The 24,320-nt window shown below is 46.2% G+C and overlaps 1 protein-coding gene across 7 annotated transcripts in view; it reads right to left on the reverse strand.

The window, feature by feature from the left end:
• Window positions 1-5,069: 5,069 nt before the first annotated feature.
• Window positions 5,070-24,320, reverse strand: part of LOC138752748 (pancreatic progenitor cell differentiation and proliferation factor-like protein) — a 20,010-nt gene continuing 759 nt past the window's right edge. For 2 of the 7 annotated variants that reach the window (XM_069915434.1, XM_069915435.1), the window contains exons 3-5: window positions 18,306-18,389; window positions 15,587-15,683; window positions 11,595-12,913 (exon numbers count right to left, since the gene is read on the reverse strand). In XM_069915434.1, the coding sequence (XP_069771535.1) occupies window positions 12,784-12,913; window positions 15,587-15,683; window positions 18,306-18,389 (311 nt within the window). In that variant the 3' untranslated portion in view covers window positions 11,595-12,783. Of the gene's footprint in view, window positions 6,244-11,594; window positions 12,914-15,586; window positions 15,712-18,305; window positions 18,390-21,714; window positions 21,806-21,912; window positions 22,050-24,320 lie in introns of those variants that run through there. The other 5 variants (XM_069915436.1, XM_069915433.1, XM_069915438.1 and 2 more) reach the window with 5 other exon arrangements.

Genomic DNA, 24,320 nt, shown 5'->3' on the forward strand with positions numbered 1-24,320 from the left:
ATAAGGTGCATTCTTGCCATGGGGTTTCTGGGTATTTCTGGCAGCCTTGAAACTGGCTGCTGCTCTGTTTGGTGTTCTGTGATGTTCACCCCAGTCATTTTACAAAAGACCATGTGCCCCAGGTTTCCTGAGTCTGGTTTGGCTCTCCCTCCCCTCACGCGACCACCATCTTGTCTTCCCCTACACCAAAACAAATAGAATTAAAGTCAAAAGTAAAATGTAATTTAAAGAAAAACAGGTAGATCGTTATTCTCCCTGTCTTTCCTTCCACAGAACCTTTGGTTTCCGTGGAACCCAGTTTGGGAAACACTGGGTTAGATTGACCATTATTACGGTCAGTTGTCTCAATTACACTAATGGAGGATTACCACTAGGGAATATTATGCGGTATCGGACACATCTTCATTTGTATTGTTTCGGCCTGTTAAACACAAGACACCTCTGCCAAGCAGGCCCACCACAGGGTGATCAGACCTGGGTGTGTGTCCCATATCCGTTTCTTCTAGTGATCATTTGGAGTCCAGACCAGGATCCCACCTTTTCAGCCAGAGCCAGTGACTGCTCATTTCAGCTGAGTCAGAGAGGGATTTAATTGCCTTCCTGAGACCCTGCCTGTGATTCCTACTTCCCTCAGACGTTTGGCCAAGGATAAGTGACTTCAACCAGGCGCACACTCACTTTCCAGCATCGCTCTTCTACTTCTGCAGCAAGATTGGTATAACGCAGTGTTTTCTGTTCTTACACCTCATCAATTGTAACCTCCCAAGGAACCATCAGCTCAACAATGAAGACAATCTGCCGAGAGCTGGACCAGAGAATCAGATCTGTCTCAAGTTGGTGCTGGCAATTTCCGGTGGAAAGATGAGTCCCTGGCCCGAGGTCTACATGCAATTTCCAGTTTCTGGCTGTGTTCCGTTAGCCTATATCACAGAGTGAGGAAAAGCCACCTACAGCCCCAGTACATTTTGAACGGTAGGAGGAAATCAGAGCACCCATAGGACACCCCTTACAGACAGCGCTGAATTCGAAACCCAGATGCTATTGCTGTAACAGCATGGTGGTAACCACTACACTAATCATACCTTTTTTGCACTTGAACAATTGCCTGCTTCCATTTGGTAAATGCATAGCACGATGTACAACATGATCACTGCAGCAACAAAAACACCACCTGACATTGAGCACAAAACAACATTCAGATGAGGTCAGGGTTGGGTTTTGTGAACTTATCTGTTTATACCAAATCAAGTAAGCCACTATTTCTGGACTATAAAGTACACGTTATCTGCATTTTGCTAAGTTTAAACTGCTCAGATAATGAATTCTCTTTTGAATCCAAGAACTTTTTATCACCTGATCAGCTTTTGGTCAAAGTTCACTGGTAAAATGCCTATGTGAAGCATACAGCATTAAGAATACAGCAATATAACATCCGATGTTTCACCACGCAAACAGTATTTTAAAAATACTACTCTCCAAAGCAGGCACACCTCAATCTGGAGCAACTTCATCTTTTGAACCTAGAAATTTTTTTAGCATTTCTGTTAAGATTCAATCCATTATTTTTGTCTCTTTTAATTGTACTAGATTCTTCAGGAATTTGATAGGTTACACGAATACTGTGTTCCCTGGCTCAAGAATTTAGAACAATGTCTAAAAACAGAACAAGGTTTAAATTTAAACAAGAAGTCAGAACTTATTTCTCAGAGCAATGATCATTTAGGATTGAGATTAAATATCTTTCTCCAAGATCCTTGGAATTTTGTCAAGAAGACGCGCATGATCAGTCAATAAGTATCTTTGGCTTGGCTTCGCGGACGAAGATTTATGGAGGGGGTAAAAAGTCCACGTCAGCTGCAGGCTCGTTTGTGGCTGACAAGTCCGATGCGGGACAGGCAGACACGATTGCAGCGGTTGCAGGGGAAAATTGGTTGGTTGGGGTTGGGTGTTGGGTTTTTCCTCCTTTGCCTTTTGTCAGTGAGGTGGGCTCTGCGGTCTTCTTCAAAGGAGGTTGCTGCCCGCCAAACTGTGAGGCGCCAAGATGCACGGTTTGAGGCGTTATCAGCCCACTGGCGGTGGTCAATGTGGCAGGCACCAAGAGATTTCTTTAGGCAGTCCTTGTACCTTTTCTTTGGTGTACCTCTGTCACGGTGGCCAGTGGAGAGCTCGCCATATAACACGATCTTGGGAAGGCGATGGTCCTCCGTTCTGGAGACGTGACCCATCCAGCGCAGCTGGATCTTCAGCAGCGTGGACTCGATGCTGTCGACCTCTGCCATCTCGAGTACTTCGACGTTAGGGATGTAAGCGCTCCAATGGATGTTGAGGATGGAGCGGAGACAACGCTGGTGGAAGCGTTCTAGGAGCCAGTAGAGGACCCATGATTCGGAGCCGAACAGGAGTGTGGGTATGACAACGGCTCTGTATACGCTTATCTTTGTGAGGTTTTTCAGTTGGTTGTTTTTCCAGACTCTTTTGTGTAGTCTTCCAAAGGCGCTATTTGCCTTGGCGAGTCTGTTGTCTATCTCATTGTCGATCCTTGCATCTGATGAAATGGTGCAGCCGAGATAGGTAAACTGGTTGACCGTTTTGAGTTTTGTGTGCCCGATGGAGATGTGGGGGGGCTGGTAATCATGGTGGGGAGCTGGCTGATGGAGGACCTCAGATTTCTTCAGGCTGACTTCCAGGCCAAACATTTTGGCAGTTTCCGCAAAGCAGGACGTCAAGCGCTGAAGAGCTGGCTCTGAATGGGCAACTAAAGCGGCATCGTCTGCAAAGAGTAGTTCACGGACAAGTTTCTCTTGTGTCTTGGTGTGAGCTTGCAGGCGCCTCAGATTGAAGTCAATAAGTATATTTAAAGAATCAACAAGCGTGGGGAACAGGTGGGAAACTCGAGTTGAGAAAAAAAAAATCAGTCCCAAGCCTAACTGAACGCGAGTGTTTCCTCTACAAAATGGAATACTCTACCCATGCTTCCATTTCTTATGGAATCTACCCTGTTGAAAAGAGAAGCAATGGTCTTGAGCACTCAACTCACTTTCCTTCCACTAGTCAGATTCCACCCTTCTACCTGGCATCTCTTTAAAAAGAAAAAGGCTGCAAATTTGTGATCTTTAAGCTGAAGAGCAACTTCTGATCACATAATGCACCATCACTGTTAACCTTCACCAGGGTGACATTGATAACTTCACTGCTGCTTTCAATCCATCGAACTCCACCTCCAAAACTTTTTATCTCCAGTCTTAGCTGATGTATTTAGCCACCTTCCCTCAAATGTATCTACAATTTTGAAGCTTGCATCTTAACTCTGATCTCTCGAGTATTCTTGGATTTAATTACTTCACCAGAAGCGACAGGCCCTCAGCTCCAAAGGGCACAAACTCTGGAGATCTCTGCTAAAATCCATCACTTCAGCTTCTGTTTCCTTCTTTAAAAACTCCTTAAAATTGACGTCCAAGACCATGCTTTTGGTCGTCTATCTCAATATCTCTCTGCAGCAGAATGTCAAATTTGGTTTCTGCAGGAAACACTTTTCAAAGTTTCCTCATGTTAATGAAGCCATTAAAGTACTTTTTTGTTTTGAAAAATTAACTCTATTCTATTCTAAGAACTCTGTACAGAAGCACGATACAATTAGTACACACCTTCCTTTCTATTAATTGTGCCATCAAACAATACGTTCTTTTTACAAAACATCAATGCAAATTCAAGTAACTGATTTGTTCTCATCTAAATCAGGGCCTTCACTAAAATCAAAAATGGAAAGGTTTGTATTCATTTCCTCTCTCTCCAGATGCCACTGCACTAGCATTCTATTTCTTCTTTTCTCTGCATTTGTTGTTTTCATCCATTTCTCATAAATAACTTTTATTCATACTCCGCCAGAGATCACTCCAATTAAAAGCCTTCACCGTCATTAGGGGTTTACAAATTGGATTGTAAAACGAATTTAACCTGCCAATTTGGTTTAGTGGGCAGAAGTTTTTTAATAAACTGCACAGGCAGACAACCCACCTCAAAAGTGGATTGCTGACCTGTGTACACGCACTGTGTAGCAGTTGTTGGTCAATTTGTAAGCCATCATGATTGCCCAGGCAGAAAATGGCATCAGCGCTTGTGTGCAATGGTTGTCTTCCTTACCCATAATCCCCCCCGCCGCTGAAACGCCAGAGCAGTTCCAGCAGTGTGGGGGATTATAGGCAAGGGCAGCCATTGTCCTGCCCAAACTCTGTTCCCCTCCCACCCCCGACACTTCGTTGCTCCCCGGCCCTGACAGTGCCCCCCCCCCACCACACCCCGATTCTGCGCCCACCCCAGCCACTTACCTTTTGGAGGCCAACACAGGGAACTCCTTGCAGGGCCTCTGATGACGTGGTGAGTGCATGGCACGTCACTCTCTGCATCACTGAAGGGGCGGGAGCGCCCTTAAATGGCCCAGTTTCCGTTCAACTGGGCCATTTAGGGGTCTAGTATGTAAGGAGCTGCAGGGGCCCGCAACACAGGTAGGATACACAGGTCCAGAGCAGCCCAAATTTGTAAGCACCTATTGTTTCTCTTGGTCTGCCCCCCCATCATAAATTTCCATTTTCTTTTCCCCATCTCTTTCCTCCTGATTCTGTAACATACAAGTCTTGTATTTAAAATGTCCCTAGTCTGATAAAACTCTGATCCTCCTTAGGTGCTTCTTGACCTGCTAAATATTTTGCATGGTAAAACACAATGCTGGAGAAACTCAGTAGGTCAATCAATCTCTGAATACTAGTTGATGTGCTGAGTTTCTCCAGCATTTTGTTTTTTACTTCAAAGTGCCTGCAGACTCATGTTTTATTCAGATATTTTTAATGTTTTTATTGTTTTGAATTATCAACCTTTGCAGTTTTTTTTTTAAATTGCTTTGTTGAACACTATAACTACAGGGAGAGAAAAGTGGAAAAAAAAACTAATTGGAAGAAACAAAATTAACTATATCATATTTTTTTCTATCCTATGATCCTATCACATAAAGTGGAGGTTACAAATCAGAACTCTTCAAATTAGACTGTTTTTTCATTCATCTATAAAACATTAAATAAAACAGATTTGCAAGATCTTTATTATTTAAAAATAACATACAAAAGTTGCACAATTATTTGAGTTGAGGAACCCACTATGAGTTAAATTACGACTTGGAACTCTTGATCCTGAAGTCACGAGTCAGCCTTATTCCAAAATCAGCAAGTCTTCCCACCCCCCCACCCCCCACCCCAACATCAAGGGTATATAAACCCACTGTTGAAGCAATAGATCCACATCCCGCATTCCTTGCCATTCTTAAATCCTCGGAGAGCAATGTGCAAGTTCAAGGAAACATGCTGAAAAAAAATCATCTGTCCGTTCTAACCCTTGCTGCTTTTGTTGAATTTACTTCAATGATCTTGCTTTCTTGTCCCCAAGGCAGAAGTTACTCTCAATCGATAATTAAAATCTAGCATTCAACTTGGGAATAATGTCACGAAAAGAAACCAAATAGTTACATTAGACTATCAACTACTGAATTTTAAAATCTGAAACATCAATGCAAGACTATAATCAACATTTAAGCATTGAAATTAATCCAACTTAAGAAAGTTCAAGTACAAAACAGAATTTTTTACATTCCACTCATATCTACAACTTCATTAAAATTAATACAAAAAAAAATTGGTGGGATGTCATTAAAATAATGTTATTATGCTCTATGTTTCCATCCATAATAAAAGCTTTTCTTATGCATGATTCAAACAACCCTTACTGGGAAACTCAGACTTACTAATCAATATATGAACATCACCTAACATACAAAGCATGAAATACAGCAATCAATACAAAAAATAGTAGCACTGAGCTCGACGCACACATCATCTTGTGTTTTATTCAACTCAAGATTTGTTTTCACATTATCAAATTATCCAACAATGAATCAAATACATTAAACATCACAAATTACAAGATTCTTGACATCTGTTTCATTTACTAATTTTAAATGTTTTGCAAATATCAAGATGCTCCTTATAGATCAACTTGACCAGTTGAAGAATGATTAAATGGCAATGCTAACGATGGAAGTCTCACTTGCTTCTAAAGTGGGTATCACTGTTTTCCGGAAGATTAAAGGCGAGATGCTATCAACTCCAACCAATTTCCTGAGCCAGAAGCAACAAGGGGAAAAGTACTGTAAACTAAAATTTAATCCATGGAAGTCAAATGTCCGAATTTCAATGATGTCTGTCAAAAGAGTAAACAATTTGCATTTTAATTTGTTTAATCATTCTATTAATATCTAACAAAATAATTTTACATTAAGAATTAATCTATTGGCAACATTCTGTGCAATACAGTGCAGAAAGATTTAAAGAAGTTCATTTTCTTGGCTCCACCCTTATACTTGCAATGTCTTTCTTCTAACAGTTAAAGTTTGTGAACAACATCCTCTCCTCACAATACAATCCTCAGACCCAGAAATTAGATCGGTGAATCACTATTGCACTCTCAAAATTAAATCGATCTTTACTTCTCTAACAAAAACATTGTAACAGCAATCCAGTTGTCATTTCACCAGGCCCAATGTAACTAGAAATAAGACTTAATGTATTCAGATTTTCTAGTCTTTTGCCTAACACGTTAGTTACCCCATTATTTTTTTCCTCACTAAACAGCTTAATAATTTTCTACAAACTATTTGATTTTTCATATTTCCTTGTGACATAAAAGGAGACAATTTTATGTTACATGGAAATATTCCACTTGCGAGTCCACTCCAACTCTCAGAGATTCAATAATTGCCTTGAGCAAATGAGAGGCTGGAGGGATTCAAGATTATAATACATGCTGTTCTTATAGTGCCCTCCATGTTTGGGACTAAGACAATTTTTTTCCCTCCTTTATTTGGCCTTGTGTTCCAGAGTTTCAAATTTGTAAATCAAACAATTCACGTCATTAAACTGCACATTCCAGATATTGTTCAAACGTATTTGTATACATTTTGGTTTGACCATGCAAAAATTACAGCACTTTTTATGTATTATTTTGGACATAGCAATGGTATGTGTATTAGTACTTTATTATATATATCTTTCCTGCAATGACTGCTTGAAGTCTGTGATTCATGGACATCACCGGGTGCTGAGTATCTTCTCTGGTGATGCTCTGCCAGGCCTCTACTGCTTGTTCCCTTAAGTTTGCTCTTCAGCATATGGAAGCGATGCTCAATTGTATTTAGATTGTGCGACTGACATTGCCATTCAAGAATTTTCCAGTTTTTAGCTTTGAAAAACTCCTTTGTAGCTTTAGCAGTATGTTTGAAATCATTGTTTGCTGTTCGATGAAGTACAGGCAGTCCCAGGGTTAAAAAAAGAGTTCCATTACCTAGGTTTATCTTTAATTCGAATTTGTATGTAAATTGGAACTGGTACATAAAGTCCTTATTTAGCATCAGTTAGTCAAATGTTTATCTTAGAATATAGTATAAATTTTACCTTTATATGTGTGATAGTACAGATCTATCACCAATGTACATAGTGTATATAGTTACTGTATCTAGACTGTGCTTACAGCGATTGGCTGAGAGCTAAGCCACACCTATTGTCTGGGCCTTAAAGGGTTGTGTCCCTAGCCAGGTCAGATCATTCCGGACTGGTCAGCCACCTGTGAAGAGTTCCAGTCTTTTGCTAATAAAAGCCTTGGTTTGAATCAACAAATCTTTGGTTCTTTCGACGAGCTCTACAATTTTATTAGCAAAAGAATTTTTTTGAAAGGGATGGAGCGTTTAACTCGGCCAGAAAAACTTGATATCGACCCACAGTCAGCTACAGCCTTCAAAGCCTTTAACTTCTGGCTGCTGAACTTTGAAAACTTCCTGAGATTCATTCAGGTAGAGGAGGATAACCAGCGTCTAACAGCATTGCTATCTATGGTGTCCTTGAGAGTCTACGAGAACATCCAGGATGAGACCACTTACACCGCAGCCATAAAGGTACTGAAAGGACTGTATGATCAACCGGTGAACAGAGTTCATGCCTGGCTCGTGCTTGCGTCGAGGAAGCAACAGCCCGGCGAGTCCAGCAGGGCATATTTACAAGTATTAAAGGGATTGGGCAAGGACTGTAACTGTGTGGACAAAACTGCTGCCGAGATCACAAATGATCTCATCCGGGATGCCTATGTGGCCGGGCTCAGATCGAATGAAGTGAGGCTGCGCTTGCTCGAACAAGGGGTAGAAAAACTAGAGGACATGGCCCGGATTGCAATCACAATGGAGGATGCAGCCTTAAAGTCCACCGAGCTCTCTAGGGACTGGACCCCTCGTTCTGATGTGAGTAGAGTGCCCTTCTACCCTACCACTGACGGCCTGTCGGCTGCTGCTACCCTGCCCCGTGCGAACCCAAAATGTTATTTCTGCAGGAGGGACAAGCACAGCAGATCCCAGTGCCCAGCAAGAAAAGCCAAGTGACAGAAGTGCCTTAAAAACGGCCACTTTGCTGCAGTCTCTAGGTCTAAAATGGCCGCCGCCAAACACAGTGCCTCGTGTGAAGCCCAATCGCCACTATCCCATTCAAACGCTTCATCCCCAGAGATCTCGTCCAATGAGAGCGAGGGCTCCCCTACACGGCAACGCCTGACGTCACGGAGACGCCGAACCCGGAAGGGGCAGCCCACCCTCGCAACCATGGTGTTGGCCCACCTCTCGCCCCCGTGCGGAACACTCGCTGCTGCCGCCGCCACAGCATCCCCCGGGGCCGACGCTACCGCCGCTGCTGCCGCCGCTACTGCTGCTGCTGTCGCCGCCACAGAAACCCCGGGGCCGACGCTACCGCCGCTTCTGCCGCCGCCACAGCCACCCCCGGGGCCGACGCTACCGCCGCTGCTACCGCCGCCACAGCCACCCCTGCGGCCAACCAGGTGCTCACCCTAGCGTCCATCACTGACGACCGCCAGGGCCCGACCGTCGCGACCAACGACCCTTCCCACCGCCACTCGCGAGCAACTACAAACCCCACTACTTACCATTCACCCGCCAACGCCGCCGCAACAGCACTTCCGGGAGGTCCTCCAACCTGCTCCTCGAGCGTTGACTACGTCATCCCGTTGCGTGACGTCATCGCGCAAAACTCCCCTGTCAACTGCTTCAATAACATTAAACCAGCAATGCTCTCATCCCCTCACCAGAGCAATGGAACTGATTAAAGTGCATTGACACTACACCAATTGCTTATTTGACTCTGGGTCAACTGACAGTTTTATCCAGCCAGATCTGGCTCTCCGTTGGGGACTTGACATTATCCCCACTACCCAGAGGATCTCATTAGCGACGAGGTCGCACTCGACTGGGATAAAGGGGTATTGCATCACCATGCTGGAAGTACAGGGCATAACGGTCACCCACTTCAAGTTATTCGTCCTTCCCCAATTGTGCGCCCCAGTGTTGCTGGGATTAGACTTCCAGTGTCAGTTCCGAACGGTATCCCTACACTTTGGGGGACCCCACGCCCCCCTCTCGGTCTGCCATCGCCCCACCCCCGAAGCACCCGAGCAACCCGCCCCCGTGCGCCGGGGCCAATCCTGCGGCCTTTCCACACTCCGGATTGCCCCGCCAGCACTCTTCGCAAACCTCACCCCTGGCTGGAAGCCTGTGGCCACCAAAAGTCGGCAATATAGTTACGAAAACAGGCAATTCATTAGGAGTGAGGTGCGTAGATTGCTGGATGAGGGCATCATCGAACCCAGTTCAAGCCCCTGGAGAGCCCAGGTGGAGGTTGTCAAGAATGGGGAAAAACTACGGATGGTGGTCGACTATAGCCAGACCATTAACCGCTTCACGCTCCTGGATGCGTACCCCCTGCCACACATCACGGATGTGGTGAACCAGATCGCCCAATACCGCATTTTCTCCACTATTGACCTACGTTCGGCCTACCACCAGCTCCCGATCCGCTGCGAGGACCGACCATTCACGGCCTTTGAAGCGAATGGGCGGCTATATCAATTTCTCAGGGTACCATTCGGGGTCACGAATGGTGTCGCGGTCTTCCAGCGGGAAATGGACAGGATGGTGGACCAGAACGGGCTAACCGCTACCTTCCCGTATCTGGACAATATCACCATCTGCAGCCACGACGTGCAGGACCACGACGCCAACCTAGACAAATTTCTTCAAACTTCCCGTCGGCTGAACCTGACTTACAATTTGGACAAGTGTGTCTTCCGGACCACACGACTCGCTATTCTAGGTTGTGTGGTGGAGAACGGGATAGTCATGCCAGATCCTGACAGCATGCGTCCCCTAATGGACTTACCCCCTCCACATACCCAGAAAGCTCTCAAACGTTGTCTGGGTCTTTTCTCGTATTACGCCCAATGGGTTCCACACTACGCCGACAAGGCGCGTCCTCTTATCAAGACCACCTCTTTTCCCCTCTCGACCGAAGCCACAGCGGCTTTCGATCGAATCAAATCCGACATCGCTGCTGCGACGCTGCACGCGATCGATGAGTCTGTCCCGTTTCAAGTCGAGAGCGATGCATCCGACTTCGCCCTGGCAGCCACCTTGAACCAGGCCGGTCGGCCTGTAGCCTTCTTCTCCAGAACCCTCCAGGGTCCGGAGAGTAGACACTCCTTGATCCAGAAGGAGGCCCAGGCCATAGTTGAAGCGGTGCGTCATTGGAGACATTACCTCACTGGGAGGCGCTTTACACTGTTGACTGATCAACGCGCGGTCTCCTTCATGTTCAGCAACACCCAGTGTGGTAAGATAAAAAAACGACAAAATCGCCAGATGGAGAATCGAACTCTCCACCTTTAACTATGACATCCTGTACCGGCCTGGTAAGCTCAACGACCCGCCTGACACACTCTCCAGGTGGACGTGCGCCAGCATACAGATGGACAGACTACGGAAACTCCATGAGGCGCTCTGTCATCCAGGGGTCACTAGGTTTGCTCACTTTGTCAAGGCGCGCAACTTACCTTACACAGTCGCGGAGATCCGCTCCATGACCCGAGCCTGTTCGGTGTGCGCTGAATGCAAGCCCCACTTCTTCCATCCGGATAACTCCCACATTATCAAAGCCACCCGCCCCTTCGAGCGTCTTAGCGTAGACTTTAAGGGGCCACTACCGTCGACCAACCGTAATACCTACATCCTTACAGCCATCGACGAGTACTCCCGCTTCCCATTCGCTGTGGCCTGCCCAGACACCACTGCCACCTCAGTGATACAGGCCCTTCACAGTATTTTCACCATCTTCGGGTACCCCAATTCCATCCACAGTGATAGGGGGTCATCATTCATGAGTGCAGAGCTGCAACAGTACCTTCTGGAGTGTGGCATTGCTTCAAGCAGGACCACGAGCTATAACCCACGCGGTAACGGCCAGGTCAAAATTTATTTATAGTATCTCCATACATTCATTTCAAATTGACAGTATAATATTACATAATAGATACTAAATAATTTTCAAATTTTCACCCCCCCGCACCTCCCCTAACCCCTTAGGAAACCACCTTGTGGTGGTTAATTCCCAAAAACCCAAATGGGTGTGGTATAAACCACAAGTACCACTCCCTCCCCCCCCCAGGCAGACAAAATACACGTATAAACCGAAAAATCATCATTTCTTATATCCATAAAACTCCGGTCCATCAATTTAACCAATCTTATTCATAAACTCTTTTTTTTGAAAATCCAAACTTGATATTAAATTTTGCACCCTTTCCACCCTCCCAACACTGAGTTAAACATTGTTTACAATCAATAAAAGCTTTTTTTTAATTTTTTTTTCAAGTCTTCCTGAATTTCATCCACTGAATTAAAACACCTCTGAACATCCCAGTTCAACACCGAATCTTCCATTCTTCTCAGTCTCAAGTTGAATTTGTAGCTTACTTTCAAAAAAAGCTTTTTTTTCAAATCTTTTAAAATTTTCTTGAACATAATTCCTTCGGTCTTGATCTTCTAAAGCATCAATGTTATTCATAAGTTCTTTCTTCTGTGTTTCCCAATTTAATACCAAATTTTCCACTTTGTCAATCTTCTCAATGTTAAGTTGAAATTATTGTTTATTTTCAAGAAAAACTTATTCAAAATTTTTAACTCTTCTTGGACATTGCTCCTTCGACTTTAATTTTATAAATCATCAATCTTGTTCATAGTTTCTTTCTACTGAATTTCCAAATTTAATAATAAAGTTTCCGTTTTTTCCAATTTTCTCAATATTAAACTGATCTTGTTGTTTAGTTTAAAAAAAACCTTTTCAAAACTATTAAAATCTGTTATTATCTGTTTACTCACAGAAAATAAATTCACTCTTCCAATATTCCATCCAAAAAAATATCACTAATAAACCTTATTGCAAGTCAAGGAGTTCCATATATATGTTTATCTTCAGAAAATATTTCAAATATTTCAAATCAACATTCATCGCCATCTTTCAAAAAGGAGTCCGAAATCAACTTTAATAAGTTCTGTTCTTGAGAAAATTCCAACACCAACTCCAGCTCTGTCTGGGCAAATAGGTCAAATTTCTTCCAAAGTCAAAGAATGTAATTTTGTTCTGTATTTATATATAATAAATTCATCCTTCTGATATTCCATCCAAAAAAAATCACTAATAAACTTTAATGTTATCTGGATTTTTAAAACTCATGGGCAACCAATGCCAATTACTGCAATTTATCTTCATAAAACATTTCAAATCAATATTCATCACCATCTTTCAGAGGGATGTCCAAGGCCAGCTTATCCGACAGTCCAATTAATGAGCTCCGTTCTTAAGAAAATTCCAGCCTTGACTCCGTGGTTCTGTCTGGGCAAGTAGGCCGAGTTTCTTCCAAAGTCGGGGAGTGTAGTTTTGTTCTGTATTTGAACTCTATTTTCCTTAATTTTTGTTGCCATTTTAAACTAAAAACAATTGATAAACAAAACAAAGACTTTTAACAGAAAAGAAATATTCTTAAAACGGGTATTTATATAACTGCCTGGGGGAGACCGGGAATGCACATCCGCTCCCTACGCCATCTTGCCACGCCCCCGGTAACGGCCAGGTCGAGAGGGAGAATGCCACCATATGGAGAGCGGTTACACTGGCTCTCCGGTCTAAAGGTCTCCCCACCTCTCACTGGCAGGAGGTTCTCACTAGTGCCTTACACTCCATCTGCTCCCTCCTATGTACTGCAACAAACACCACCCCCCACAAAAGGATGTTCCTTTTCCCGAGGAAATCCGAATCAGGAACCACTGTACCGGCATGGCTCACCGTCCGTGGCCCCGTCCTTTTGCGACGCCACGTCCGGCACTCAAAGAACGACCCCTTGGTTGACCGAGTGACTCTACTTCACGCGAACCCACATTACGCCTACGTTGAGTTCCCAGATGGGCGGGAGGACACTGTTTCGCTGCGGGACCTAGCTCAGGATGCGGTAGACCCAGCAAAACCCCCAACCCAACCTTCCCCAACTCCTTATTCTCCAGGCCCCGTGCCGCAACAGAAGGACCAACAGCACCCCAATGACCCGGGCCACCCTGCCAACAACACGACTGGGGAATTGAGCAACGGAGCAGTCGCACCCGACGAGCCCGCTGGCGACACCACTCCAGCGACCCCAATCGCGGCACCACGGCGGTCACGCCGGATGGTCAGACCCCCTGACCGCTACAGTCCTTGACCTACCCCTTCCTTTCATTCTCTCCCTCGTTTTTGTTTTTTTTCCCAGGGTCAATTCTCCAAGAAGGGATGAATGTGATAGTACAGATCTATCACGAATGTACATAGTGTATATAGTTACTGTATCTAGACTGTGCTTACAGCGATTGGCTGAGAGCTAAGCCACACCTATTGTCTGGGCCTTAAAGGGTTGTGTCCCTAGCCAGGTCGGATCATTCCGGACTGGTCGGCCACCTGTGAAGAGCTCCAGTCTTTTGCTAATAAAAGCCTTGGTTTGGATCAACAAGTCTTTGGTTCTTTCGACGAGCTCTACAATATGCATATAAAGCACTTCCCAATACACTAAAACATCTGAAACATAATAATACAGGTAATAATAGGGTACTGTATAAATGCTAGAGAGATTGTTACAGTACAGGTACCCCACAGCCCCCCCCCCATATCTTGCTTCTTCTGATCCACAACTGGCTCCTTGCTCCCTCCTCAGTGGCGCAATTGCACTTTAAGGCTGGGCTATCATTTTGCAGGGCCAAGCAGCAGCCGCTTGCCAGGCTGTGACACTTTTGGAGGCATTGCGATGGCGGACGCTGCTGCTCATTCTTCTCTGTTCCCCCTCCCCCGCCAGGCTGCTTGTCCCCTCGCCCACCCACTGCTTTTCCCAGGACGCATGCGGTGTAGCCTGACAGTGGATGTGTGTCACTGTCTGCCTGACGATCAAGGAGACATTGGTAATCACACAATAATATGACTTCTGATGTACATACAACAGATGCTGGATATCCTTCAGAGAATAACTTGCTTCATCATAGCTTGGCTAACAGCTATACTAATTAGAAATCTCACGAGCAGAAACTTAATTCAGCAGATATCTTAAAGCTAGCCAATGGAAAGCGAGCTCCACTTGAACCAGAAGTAGACATCATTCTCCTCCGGTGGGCCTGTTGGTTGGTCACAATGGGTTGTTCGTAAATCGGACATTTAAAACTATGGAGTACAGGGGCAAATAAAGGAAAATGTGTCTTTGTCCCAAACATTATGGAGGGCACTGTATATTTCTGTCATTCTCTTCTTCATTTCCTTTTCCTTAGACTCCAAGAGAAGAAACCCTAATACCCATTTTTTCTCCAGAGGTCAGGATTGAATCTGGGTCACTGAAGCTGCAAGGTCACAGCACTATCTCTACCGCTAAGTCATTTATCCCAAGTCGCTGTGCAGTCTATTAACATTCATCTCATCATTGATTTCATCAGCTTCCTCAATAGTGCCTTCAAACAAGAGCACATCTCACTTGTTTTTTTTAAAAATGCAATTATAGATTGGATAGACAAGGCCCTAGCACTGATCTTTGCCAAATGAAATTATCCTTGCTTTCAATTCAATGCATGTTAACCACTTCTTAATCCGTGCCATTATCCCATTTCCATATTCAACAATGGCACGAAACCCAGAAGAAATGGATCCCATAGTCACAGAAAACCAGGAAGATTTAAGAATACATTTAACTGAAACAAAATTAAAACCAAGATTACAAACAATAGAAACAATAAAAGCAATACAGCATCATTTAAACATCTTTCAGAATATCTCAAAAGGCTTAAAGTGATATTGATGTTGAAGTGGATGTAAAGGTGCACCTCTATTTTGGTTCACACATAGCCTGTAATTGGGGTGGTGTTACTGAGGAGCACTTTGAAACCCAAGGATTTCAGAAAGATCATAATTTTTACATCCATTATTGCTGTCAATACCTCTTTCATGAAGCTCATCAGGTAAATATCTCAACTATTAATATCTTCTACAATTTTGATGCAGTGTAGTGAAAATACATCAACCTCAATTTAAATTTTGACCACTTCAATAACAAAGTTCACCTCAGACATTTCTCATCACTTATAAATAATCTTTTTTACCTCTTGGAAGATAGCTCTTCGTTTATTGGGTGTGGTGGAGTCTCACTGTTCAGAAAGTTCTTTAGCCACCAACACTTCTCCAGTGTGAGAAGAAATCCTGAGCATTGAAAGAAAGAAAAGTAGGTCTGCAGATCAGTGAAAATCTGCAGATGCTGTGATTGTAGTGCAATACACAAAAGTGTTGAAATTCAGCAGGTCACTGTGTCCACTGGAAGCAAAAATATATTTAAAAAAATCAAAAGTAGACTTTATTCATAATAAATTATGAATGGACGTTCAAAGTTTCTTCCCACCTTTAGTTTTGTATCCATACATTTCCATTACTGTACATTATTACATTCACTTCTATTTACATCATAACCACCACTGTGGCATCTTGTCATTAATCTTGTTTGAGGGGATACCACTCAGATTCAGCCCCTCAATGCCTGGTAACAGAAGGACCCTCTACTGCGGAACTTCTTCAAAGTCCTCCCCATATTGGCTGTATCCCTCAGCAAGTACTCCAGTAGCCTGTAATATAACCATATAACCATTTACGGAGCGGAAACAGGCCATGTTGGCCTTTCGAGTCTGCATCGGTTCACTGATTTTGTGCGCCCTCTGCATGCATTAGTCCCGGTAGATCTTCATTTAATAACGATGGACGAATTCAATGCAGGTCGAATCAGGTATCTCATGTACATTTTCTCAAACTGCCTGCCACTTCCAAAGACATATATTCATACCCCGAGTCTCTCCCTCATGGTCCCCTTTGTTAAGCACGCCTTTACCTCTTGCACCTTGGGTGTATATCTCCCATGAAGCTCTCACTATTCCCATGCATTCATAATATGCCAGACAGCACAATGACATGTCAGTGTGCTGAAAGATCAACAGGTTTCAGGCAGACCAATGTGCGTCTTTCAGCAATTCTGGATGTTTGACCTATGTGTGACCCAGGAACACCTGATAAATTAGAAAGTCCTCTGTCATGATGATCCATGACAAGGACCCTTTCATCTTTCTCCACACAATCTTAGCAAATCTGCATTCTGCAAAGAGGTGGGCAACTGTCTCCACTCCACCACGGTCATCTAGCGGACAATGTGCATTGTGAATGATGATCCAACTGTACAGGAAGGATCTGACTGGGAGAGCTCCTCTCACTGCCAAGTCCTGGTACTTATTTATGAGCACTAGCGATGAGGCATTCCACTATATGACTCAGATGGTCTACTCTGGGAACCATCCTACTGGGTTCATCGAGTCACAGTCTGTCTGATGGGCAAAGGTGTATGGAAAAAAATTTGTTGGTGTGGCAAAGCCCAGCTGACGGGGACATTGTGCGGCAATAGGGCCACCCCCATCCCTCACAACATTTGGGACAGGTGGAACCTCAGCACATAGCGGCACTCATGCCCCTCATACTTTGATTCTACACACAGCCTGATGCAGCCACACATGAAGGTGGTCATTTAGAAAAGGGCCACATTTGGGTATGTCCTTGCTCTTCAAATCCTTTCTATCTTGAATCCCATATGAACCAAAGACTGTTCTGGTAACCGGCAGGGTGGAGGTGCAGATGATGGACACATCTGTGTCTGAACACCACTACCAAGAGCACTTTGCACCTAATCACCAGGTTCTTTCCTATTATTGAGAGGGAGTGCCTTGCCCACTACAATTTCTGGTGGACCTTTGCAATCTGCTCCAACCAACGTCTCAGCCTCTCCCAACCAGATTCCCAACGCCTTCTGGTTGTCAGATTTGACTGTGAAGGGGATGGCAGACCGGTCAGACCAGTTATCGTAGAGTATTGCCTCTCGTTTCTTCCAGTTTATCCTGACATCCAATGGAAACTCAAAATAGCCACAGATGCTGATCAATCTGTGAACCGATCGTGTCCAAAAACAGAAGGCGGCGATATCATCCATATATAGGGAACCTTTGACCGGCATGCCTCCACTACCTGGCAACATCACTCCTCATGGTCTCATCCTTTCTGATGGATTCAGCAAAGGGCTCTGTGCAGCATATAAATAAGACTGGAGAGTGTGGGCATACCTGTCTGGCTCCAGACTTGATGGGGAAGCTATCTATTTCCACACATTGATTTAGACGGAGCTACGGATGTCAGGGTATAGCAGTTTAATCAAATTCCAGATTCCCTCCCCAAAACCGATATCCAGCTGAAAACCTTCTCCTACTCTAAGCTGACCAGGCAGTGATCAGGCCTGAGCCCTTTGTCAAGGTAAGACCAGAAAGCAGGCAGGTGCCTCAATAAAAAGGGGGAGGAGAGAAGAAGGGGCAGAGAGGAGCACAGGCCAACACAGGAAGGAGGTCATAGAGGGATAAAGGTTGGAGGGAAGAAGAGAAAAAAGCTAAAAAGTGATAAGGGGAGGGGTAACTGAATGGAGAGGGAAAGGGGGTGGAGAATTGGAGGAAAGGAGAAAGAGGGGCAGGGAGACAGGGGACAGAATGAAAACTGGAGAAGGTGATATCATTGATATCTGGCCAGAGGAAGCACAGGCTAAATATGAGGTGTGGTTCCTCCCACCACCTTTTTATTCTGGCACCTGTCTACTTTTTGTTCATGGGACTCAGGCCTGAAACCTTGTTTATATACCTTTGCTTCCAGTGGACACTGCATGACATGCTAAGTTTCTTCAGCACTTTTATGTATTATATTGGAGTAATGACTTTGTAACAATTTGGTTTTAACAACTTGTGCTTTTACCTTGATGGGGTTTTTCATGTTCCATGGGATTCTCCAAACTGCATGAGCCACCAGACCCCACACCTGTTGAAGAATTAAGTTGGCCTGAAAAATGTAGAAAGTTACAGAGTAAAATTTCAACTTTCCCCATGACATGGATTAATTACTGAAATATATCCATACCCTCCCAAATCAGATGCCTTGTGTTCAAATCACTTCAATTTCCCTGCCAATTTTTTAAGAAGTATACATCTTTAATAATTAATTTACCTTTTTATTACTAATCTGAAAATGCCTTCTCCCATGTCATTTCAGAAGCTATTCAGAACTTAGCACCTGGATGTGAAACCAACTAAGACACCACCAAGAGTAGGAAATTAGACATCATTCTGTCAGAGAGGTACCAATGATGCAGAACTAAAAAGTGGTATGATATCCCAGAGATCTTCCATCACTTTAAGTATTTATTGAAGTGTCAAAATTGAGAAATGTACCAACCATGTAATAATATAGCAGTGGTTCTCAACCTTTTTCTTTCTACTCACAAACCACTTTAAGTATTCCCTATGCCGTAGCTGCTCTGTGATTAGTAAGGGATTGTTTAAGGTGGTACGTGGATGGAAAGATGGAAAACCACTGTTTTAATTGTACCTAATTGACTTGTTATGTGCATGGTTTCATAACTTCAAAGGAAATGGGCCAATGACAACTTTTCTCAAGCAAAATATTTTAGTAACAATTGGGTCTGGAGCAGTGGTTCTCAACCTTCCCTTCCCATTCATATACCTCCTTAAGCAATCTCTTACTAATCACAGAGAACAGATGGTGTAGTGTGCTGAACAACTGCACGAGTAAATGGGCGGAATTGCCGCAATATGTGTCCAGTCCAAGATGGCGCAGGCTCTCCTTCACTGGCAAGAAGGAGCCCGTGCCTAGTATCACGTGCGGGCTAAAGAGCCTTCCACTTAGGTATAGCAGCCCGCCGACTGGAGAGTCAAACCGCGACACGATGTCACTTCTGGAAGCCAGCAGGTGTCGCCAGAAGTGGGTGGGCCAGCGTGGAGATGCGGCCAATTCAAACCATTCTTTGGTTCACCCTTGCGCTGTGTGAATATCTTTTTACTTGCTACAGAGGTGACCCCAACTGTTCTAATGATTTGGAACCAGCATCGATCACACAAGAATGCAGCAACTGGCTGAATCCACAGTCGCAGCATCTGTAACCAACATGGTAGGCGTGCATCTCCCGCCCTTCTGGGCAAGCCTGAAGCTGGCTACAGCTGACTGAGTCCCAGTTCCACAACAGGGGAATTATTTTGGAGGACACCAAGTTCTGGCACGTCGTCAGTGCCCTGGATGCCGCCACAGCTCCTAAAGTAAGCTCCTTCAGAAAAAAACCACCAATGGAGCGCAAGTATGAAGAGTTCCAATGTTTTTACCTCGACACCTTAGAGCTCAGCCAGTACGAGCGGTCATCAGCATCCTCAACTTGCAGGGCCTGGGCGACAGAAACAGCTCTGAGCTAATCCATGAGATTGTGGCCCTGGCAGATGGACACAGACTGTTTCCTGTTAGAGGCCCTATTCCTCTTGAAACTGTCAGTGCACGTATCCTCAGCAGTTTTGGACATGGATTTCAGCACCACACACCTTGTAGCCAAGGAGTTAGAAAGGCTGCTCCGGATGTCACACAGTAGAGCTCTCTCCACATGCAACCAGTCTACACGATCAGCGTCGCCACTCTGTCCAGCCCACCAGAAACACCAGCAATAGCTGCTGCACAGTGACAACGCAAAGGGCTCGTGGAGAAAAACAGCAAGTACTGTTTCTACCACCACTGATAAGGCAGGAATGCCCAGTGGTGCACCCCCCCACCCCCATGCTTGTACCCCACCGCCAAAACCAACACGGCAACAGTAAATGGGCAAGCCGTCCTCTGATAGTGGCCTCGGCAGTTGCACACAGAAAGGCCTACTCTACCTCAGAGACCATAGGACCAAGAGGAATTTCCTCGTCAACACGGGTGGAGAGATTAGCCTCATCCTGTCCACGTACTTTGAGCAATAAACACCAAAGGCTTTCCCCTAAAAGTGGTCAATGGGTCCTCCATCCCAGCTATGGGACCCTCCTGGTCACCATCCAGGTTGCAGACGCTGTCTTCCAGTGGGAGTGCACATCGCAGATGTGGGACAGGCACTACTCGGAGTGGATATCCTCCGGGTTCACGAACTGCTGGTAGACATTACAAGATGCTGGTTAGTAAACAGGACAGCTTTCAGTCTTTCCCCCTCACCCTGTGGAGGCGCTCTTTCCTGCCAATGGAATCCACACCCTGGACCAAGACAAGTATGCTTCCTTATTGGCCAAATACCCCGCTTTATTGGCACCACACTTCCATGACTCCTACTTCTACTCCTACTCCCCTACAGACTTTTGAGCCTATTTTTGAGCCTTTAGATCACCCTCAAGCAGTGTCTCTTTACTCGGTAGTGTCTGCCGCAGCAGTTGCTGCAGTAACATAGGGATTACTTAAAGTGGTATGTGAGTGGAAAGGAAAAGGTTGAGAACCACTGGAAAGGATGAACATTGAGCAGGGCACAACCCCCCCCCCCTCCCTCACGTTTTGCTAAGTACTGCCATCGAATCGAATCTTGTACTTCAATCTGAGTACTCAGTTCAGCCCTACTCGATTGCAGGACCTGACGTTGCTTCGATTTAAGCGCTCAAATCTGCGTAGTGACTTGCAGCCGCCACTTCTAATGCAACAGGTGGACATGCTCGAAGACGAGCCTTGACAATACCTCGCTTGAAACGCAGTAATTTGGGCAACGTTTTTGAATCTTAATAATAATGATGGGGTCATAAAAACAAAATGCACACCCTTATTTGCATGGGTGAGAACCCATCCACACTGCAAGGAACTTTGAATCAAGCTTCGTTCCTTGATATTCTTCCGCATTACCTTTCGCCAAATATTATATTTAAAAAATAACAAAAAAATTGAGATTTTCTGCAACTCTGGCAACATCATTTAAAAAAATCCTGATAAGGGCTTCATTTCCAGAACCATGTCACGACTGAAATGAATTAAAAGTTGAAAATATTTGATTTAAGTTATCAAAAGGTAAACTTTTAAAGAAAGTTTCTGCCCTCGGTGAAACTTGTTTTAAAAAATATGGTGGAAATTTCAATGCTCTATATATTGCTTTCAAATATCGAATTTAAAATGACTAATTAGTTAAGTAAAAGCCCCGGAAAGTCCATCAAGGCTTTCAGGTGTTCGCGTACGTTCCTAAAACTTCAGGAACTGCATTGCCAGCCACGAAGTGAAGCAAATTCATCTGAATGCCAAGAAGGTTGACTGGAAAAGTAACGACGTCCAACGGCGGTGGTCTCCAAAGTTAGTTGCGGGGCGACTCAAAAGGACTTACTTCTGCAATAAGGATTCCGTGCTGCATGCAAGCAACCAGCCGATGGAACAGATGCCATGGTGATAAGGTTGTCCTCAAGGATTCACCTGCCCTGATCCAGAAAATAATTTAAAAAAAAACTTAAAAAAAAAATATATATATATATATATATATATATAATGAGAACCTATTGCTTCAATGTCCAGGAGCGTAACCCACCAAAAGTCAGGGCTGGCGTCGGATCGTTGTGATCAGGACTCGAACTGCTTTTCGCTACTGCGCTGGATCCGTCAGCGCCACCGTCCCTTTCCATCCAACCCCGTGCTGTTGTGACACGGTGACTCTGCAAGAATGATAACGAGCTGCAGGCGCACGGAACAACCAGTACAGACCAGAAATAGCAGGATGAAGGGCTGCAAGCGAGCGAGCCAGATCGTGCGCTGCGTCCAAGTCAGGAGGGAGTGGGTGGTATGAGTAGGGGGGGAGGGAGGAGGGGAGGAGGAGAGGGGGAAGGGGGAAAGGGGGGGGAGGGGGAGGGAGGAGGGAGAGGAGGGGGAAGGGGGAAGGGGGAAGGGGGAAAGGGGGGGGGAGGGGGGAAGGGGGGGAGGGGGGAAGGGGGGGAAGGGGGGGAGGGGGGAAGGGGGAGGGGGGAAGGGGGGGAGGGGGGAGGGAAGGGGGGGGAGGGGGGGGAAGGGGGGGAGGGGGGAAGGGGGGGGAGGGGGGAAGGGGGGGGAGGGGGGAAGGGGGAGGGGGGAAGGGGGAAGGGGGGGGAGGGGAGGAGGGAGGGGGAAGGGGGGGAGGGGAGGGGGGAGGGGGAGGGAGGGAGAGGGGGAGGGGGGGGAGGGGGAGGGAGGGGGGGGGAGGGGGGGGGAGGGGGGGGGGGGGAGGGGGGAGGGGAGGGGGAGGGAGGGGGGGGGGAGGGGGGGGGAGGGGGGGGGGGGGAGGGGAGGGGGGGAGGGAGGGGGGGGAGGGGGGAGGGGGGAGGGGGGGGGCGAGGGGGGGGGGGGGGGAGGGAGGGGGGGAGGGGGGAGGGGGGGAGGGGGGGGGGAGGGGGGGGGGGGGGAGAGGGGAGGGGGGGGAGGGGGAGAGGGGGGAGGGGGGAGGGGGGGGGAGAGGGGGTGAGGGAGGGGGGGGGCGACATTGAACCAGTCCAGTCAATAGATGCACAACGGGCCTCACCTCCCCACCCACACTAACAGCCCCCACCCCCAGCAGCCTGACTGTCCTGAACATAGAACCCTTCGCTGTTCACACACCTGACCCTAGAATGCACACCAATAGCCACAAAGAGCAGGAGGTACAGCCTGAGGGACAGAGCCCTTCATTAGGACAGAGAGTCCGCAGGGCTACTACAGGTGGCATCATAGAGCAGAGCACCAGCCCCTGGAGAGCCCAGGTGGTTGTAGTAAAGTCAGGAGGAAAAACTGCGCATGGTAGTGGATTACAACCAGACAATCAACAAATTTACACAACTAGATGCCTACCCCCTGCCACGCATAGCAGATATGGTCAACAACATTGCGCAGTAGAAAGTGTTCTCCTGAAGGCAGCATACCACCAACTGTCCATTAGAAACAGCGATCGCATTTACACGGCATTTGAGGCAGACAGCAAGCTGTATCAATTTCTGCAACTCTCCTTGGTGTCACCATGAAGTGTCCCTGTTTCAGAGAGAAATGGACTGAATAGTAGATGTTCCAACTGACAGCGGTGTTCCCCTACTTAGACAACGTGACAATCTGTGGCCATACTCAGGAGGATCATGACACGAATTTAAAACGCTTCTTCCAGGCAGCCGAGGAAAGGAACCTAACATACAACAGGACAAATGCGTCTTTAGCACCAGGAAGTTGCCAATCCTGGGCTACATAGTGCACAATGGGAAATCAGCCCTGACCTAGCCCCTCTGCGTCCTCTTCTAGACCTCCCAGTGCCCACACACGCTGAAAGCACTAAAAAGGTTTTTGGACTGTTCACTTACTACGCCCAATGGGTCCCCAACTATGCTGACAGAGCCTGCACACTTATAAAAACCTCAGTTTTCCCACTGTGCCCAGCAGCCACCAGAGCATTCAAGGCCTCTCAAGTTCCTTAAATGACACCATCTGTTTGATCATTTTTTATGTGCAGGGGGGATTATAGGTAGGGAAGATGGCCATTGCTCTGCCACGTTTTGAACCACAGAGAGCTGCACCGAAGGCAATCACAGCCCTCACCGGCTTCCACCTGATGGCTTCCACTGGCCCCTGCTGCCCTGACAGCTCCTGCCTGCCTCCACAACCCCGATGATTCCCGCTGACCCCCGGCTGCACTGACGCCCCCCACCGGCCCACGTTGCCCCGATGGCTCCTGCCCATTCCCACGGCCCCGATAGCTCCCACTGGCTCCTGCTGCCTGATGGCCTCCCACCCATTGCCCCTGCCTTGAGGGGGTCATGGAGGGAGAGAGAGTGGGGAGATTGGTCGCAGGCTGACGGCGTCATCAGCCTCCCCTAACTAGCTGCTTGCAGCAGCTGTACGCAGCGCTCCACCGATTATCCTTCCCAAGAAGGGTTGGAATCGGCGCCTCAGAGCCGGCCACGGCTCATTCAGAGAGATAAGTCTTTTGGCATAAGGGCAAAGAACCCA

This window comes from Narcine bancroftii, chromosome 2, assembly GCF_036971445.1.
Source record: "Narcine bancroftii isolate sNarBan1 chromosome 2, sNarBan1.hap1, whole genome shotgun sequence".
Taxonomy (NCBI): domain Eukaryota; kingdom Metazoa; phylum Chordata; class Chondrichthyes; order Torpediniformes; family Narcinidae; genus Narcine; species Narcine bancroftii.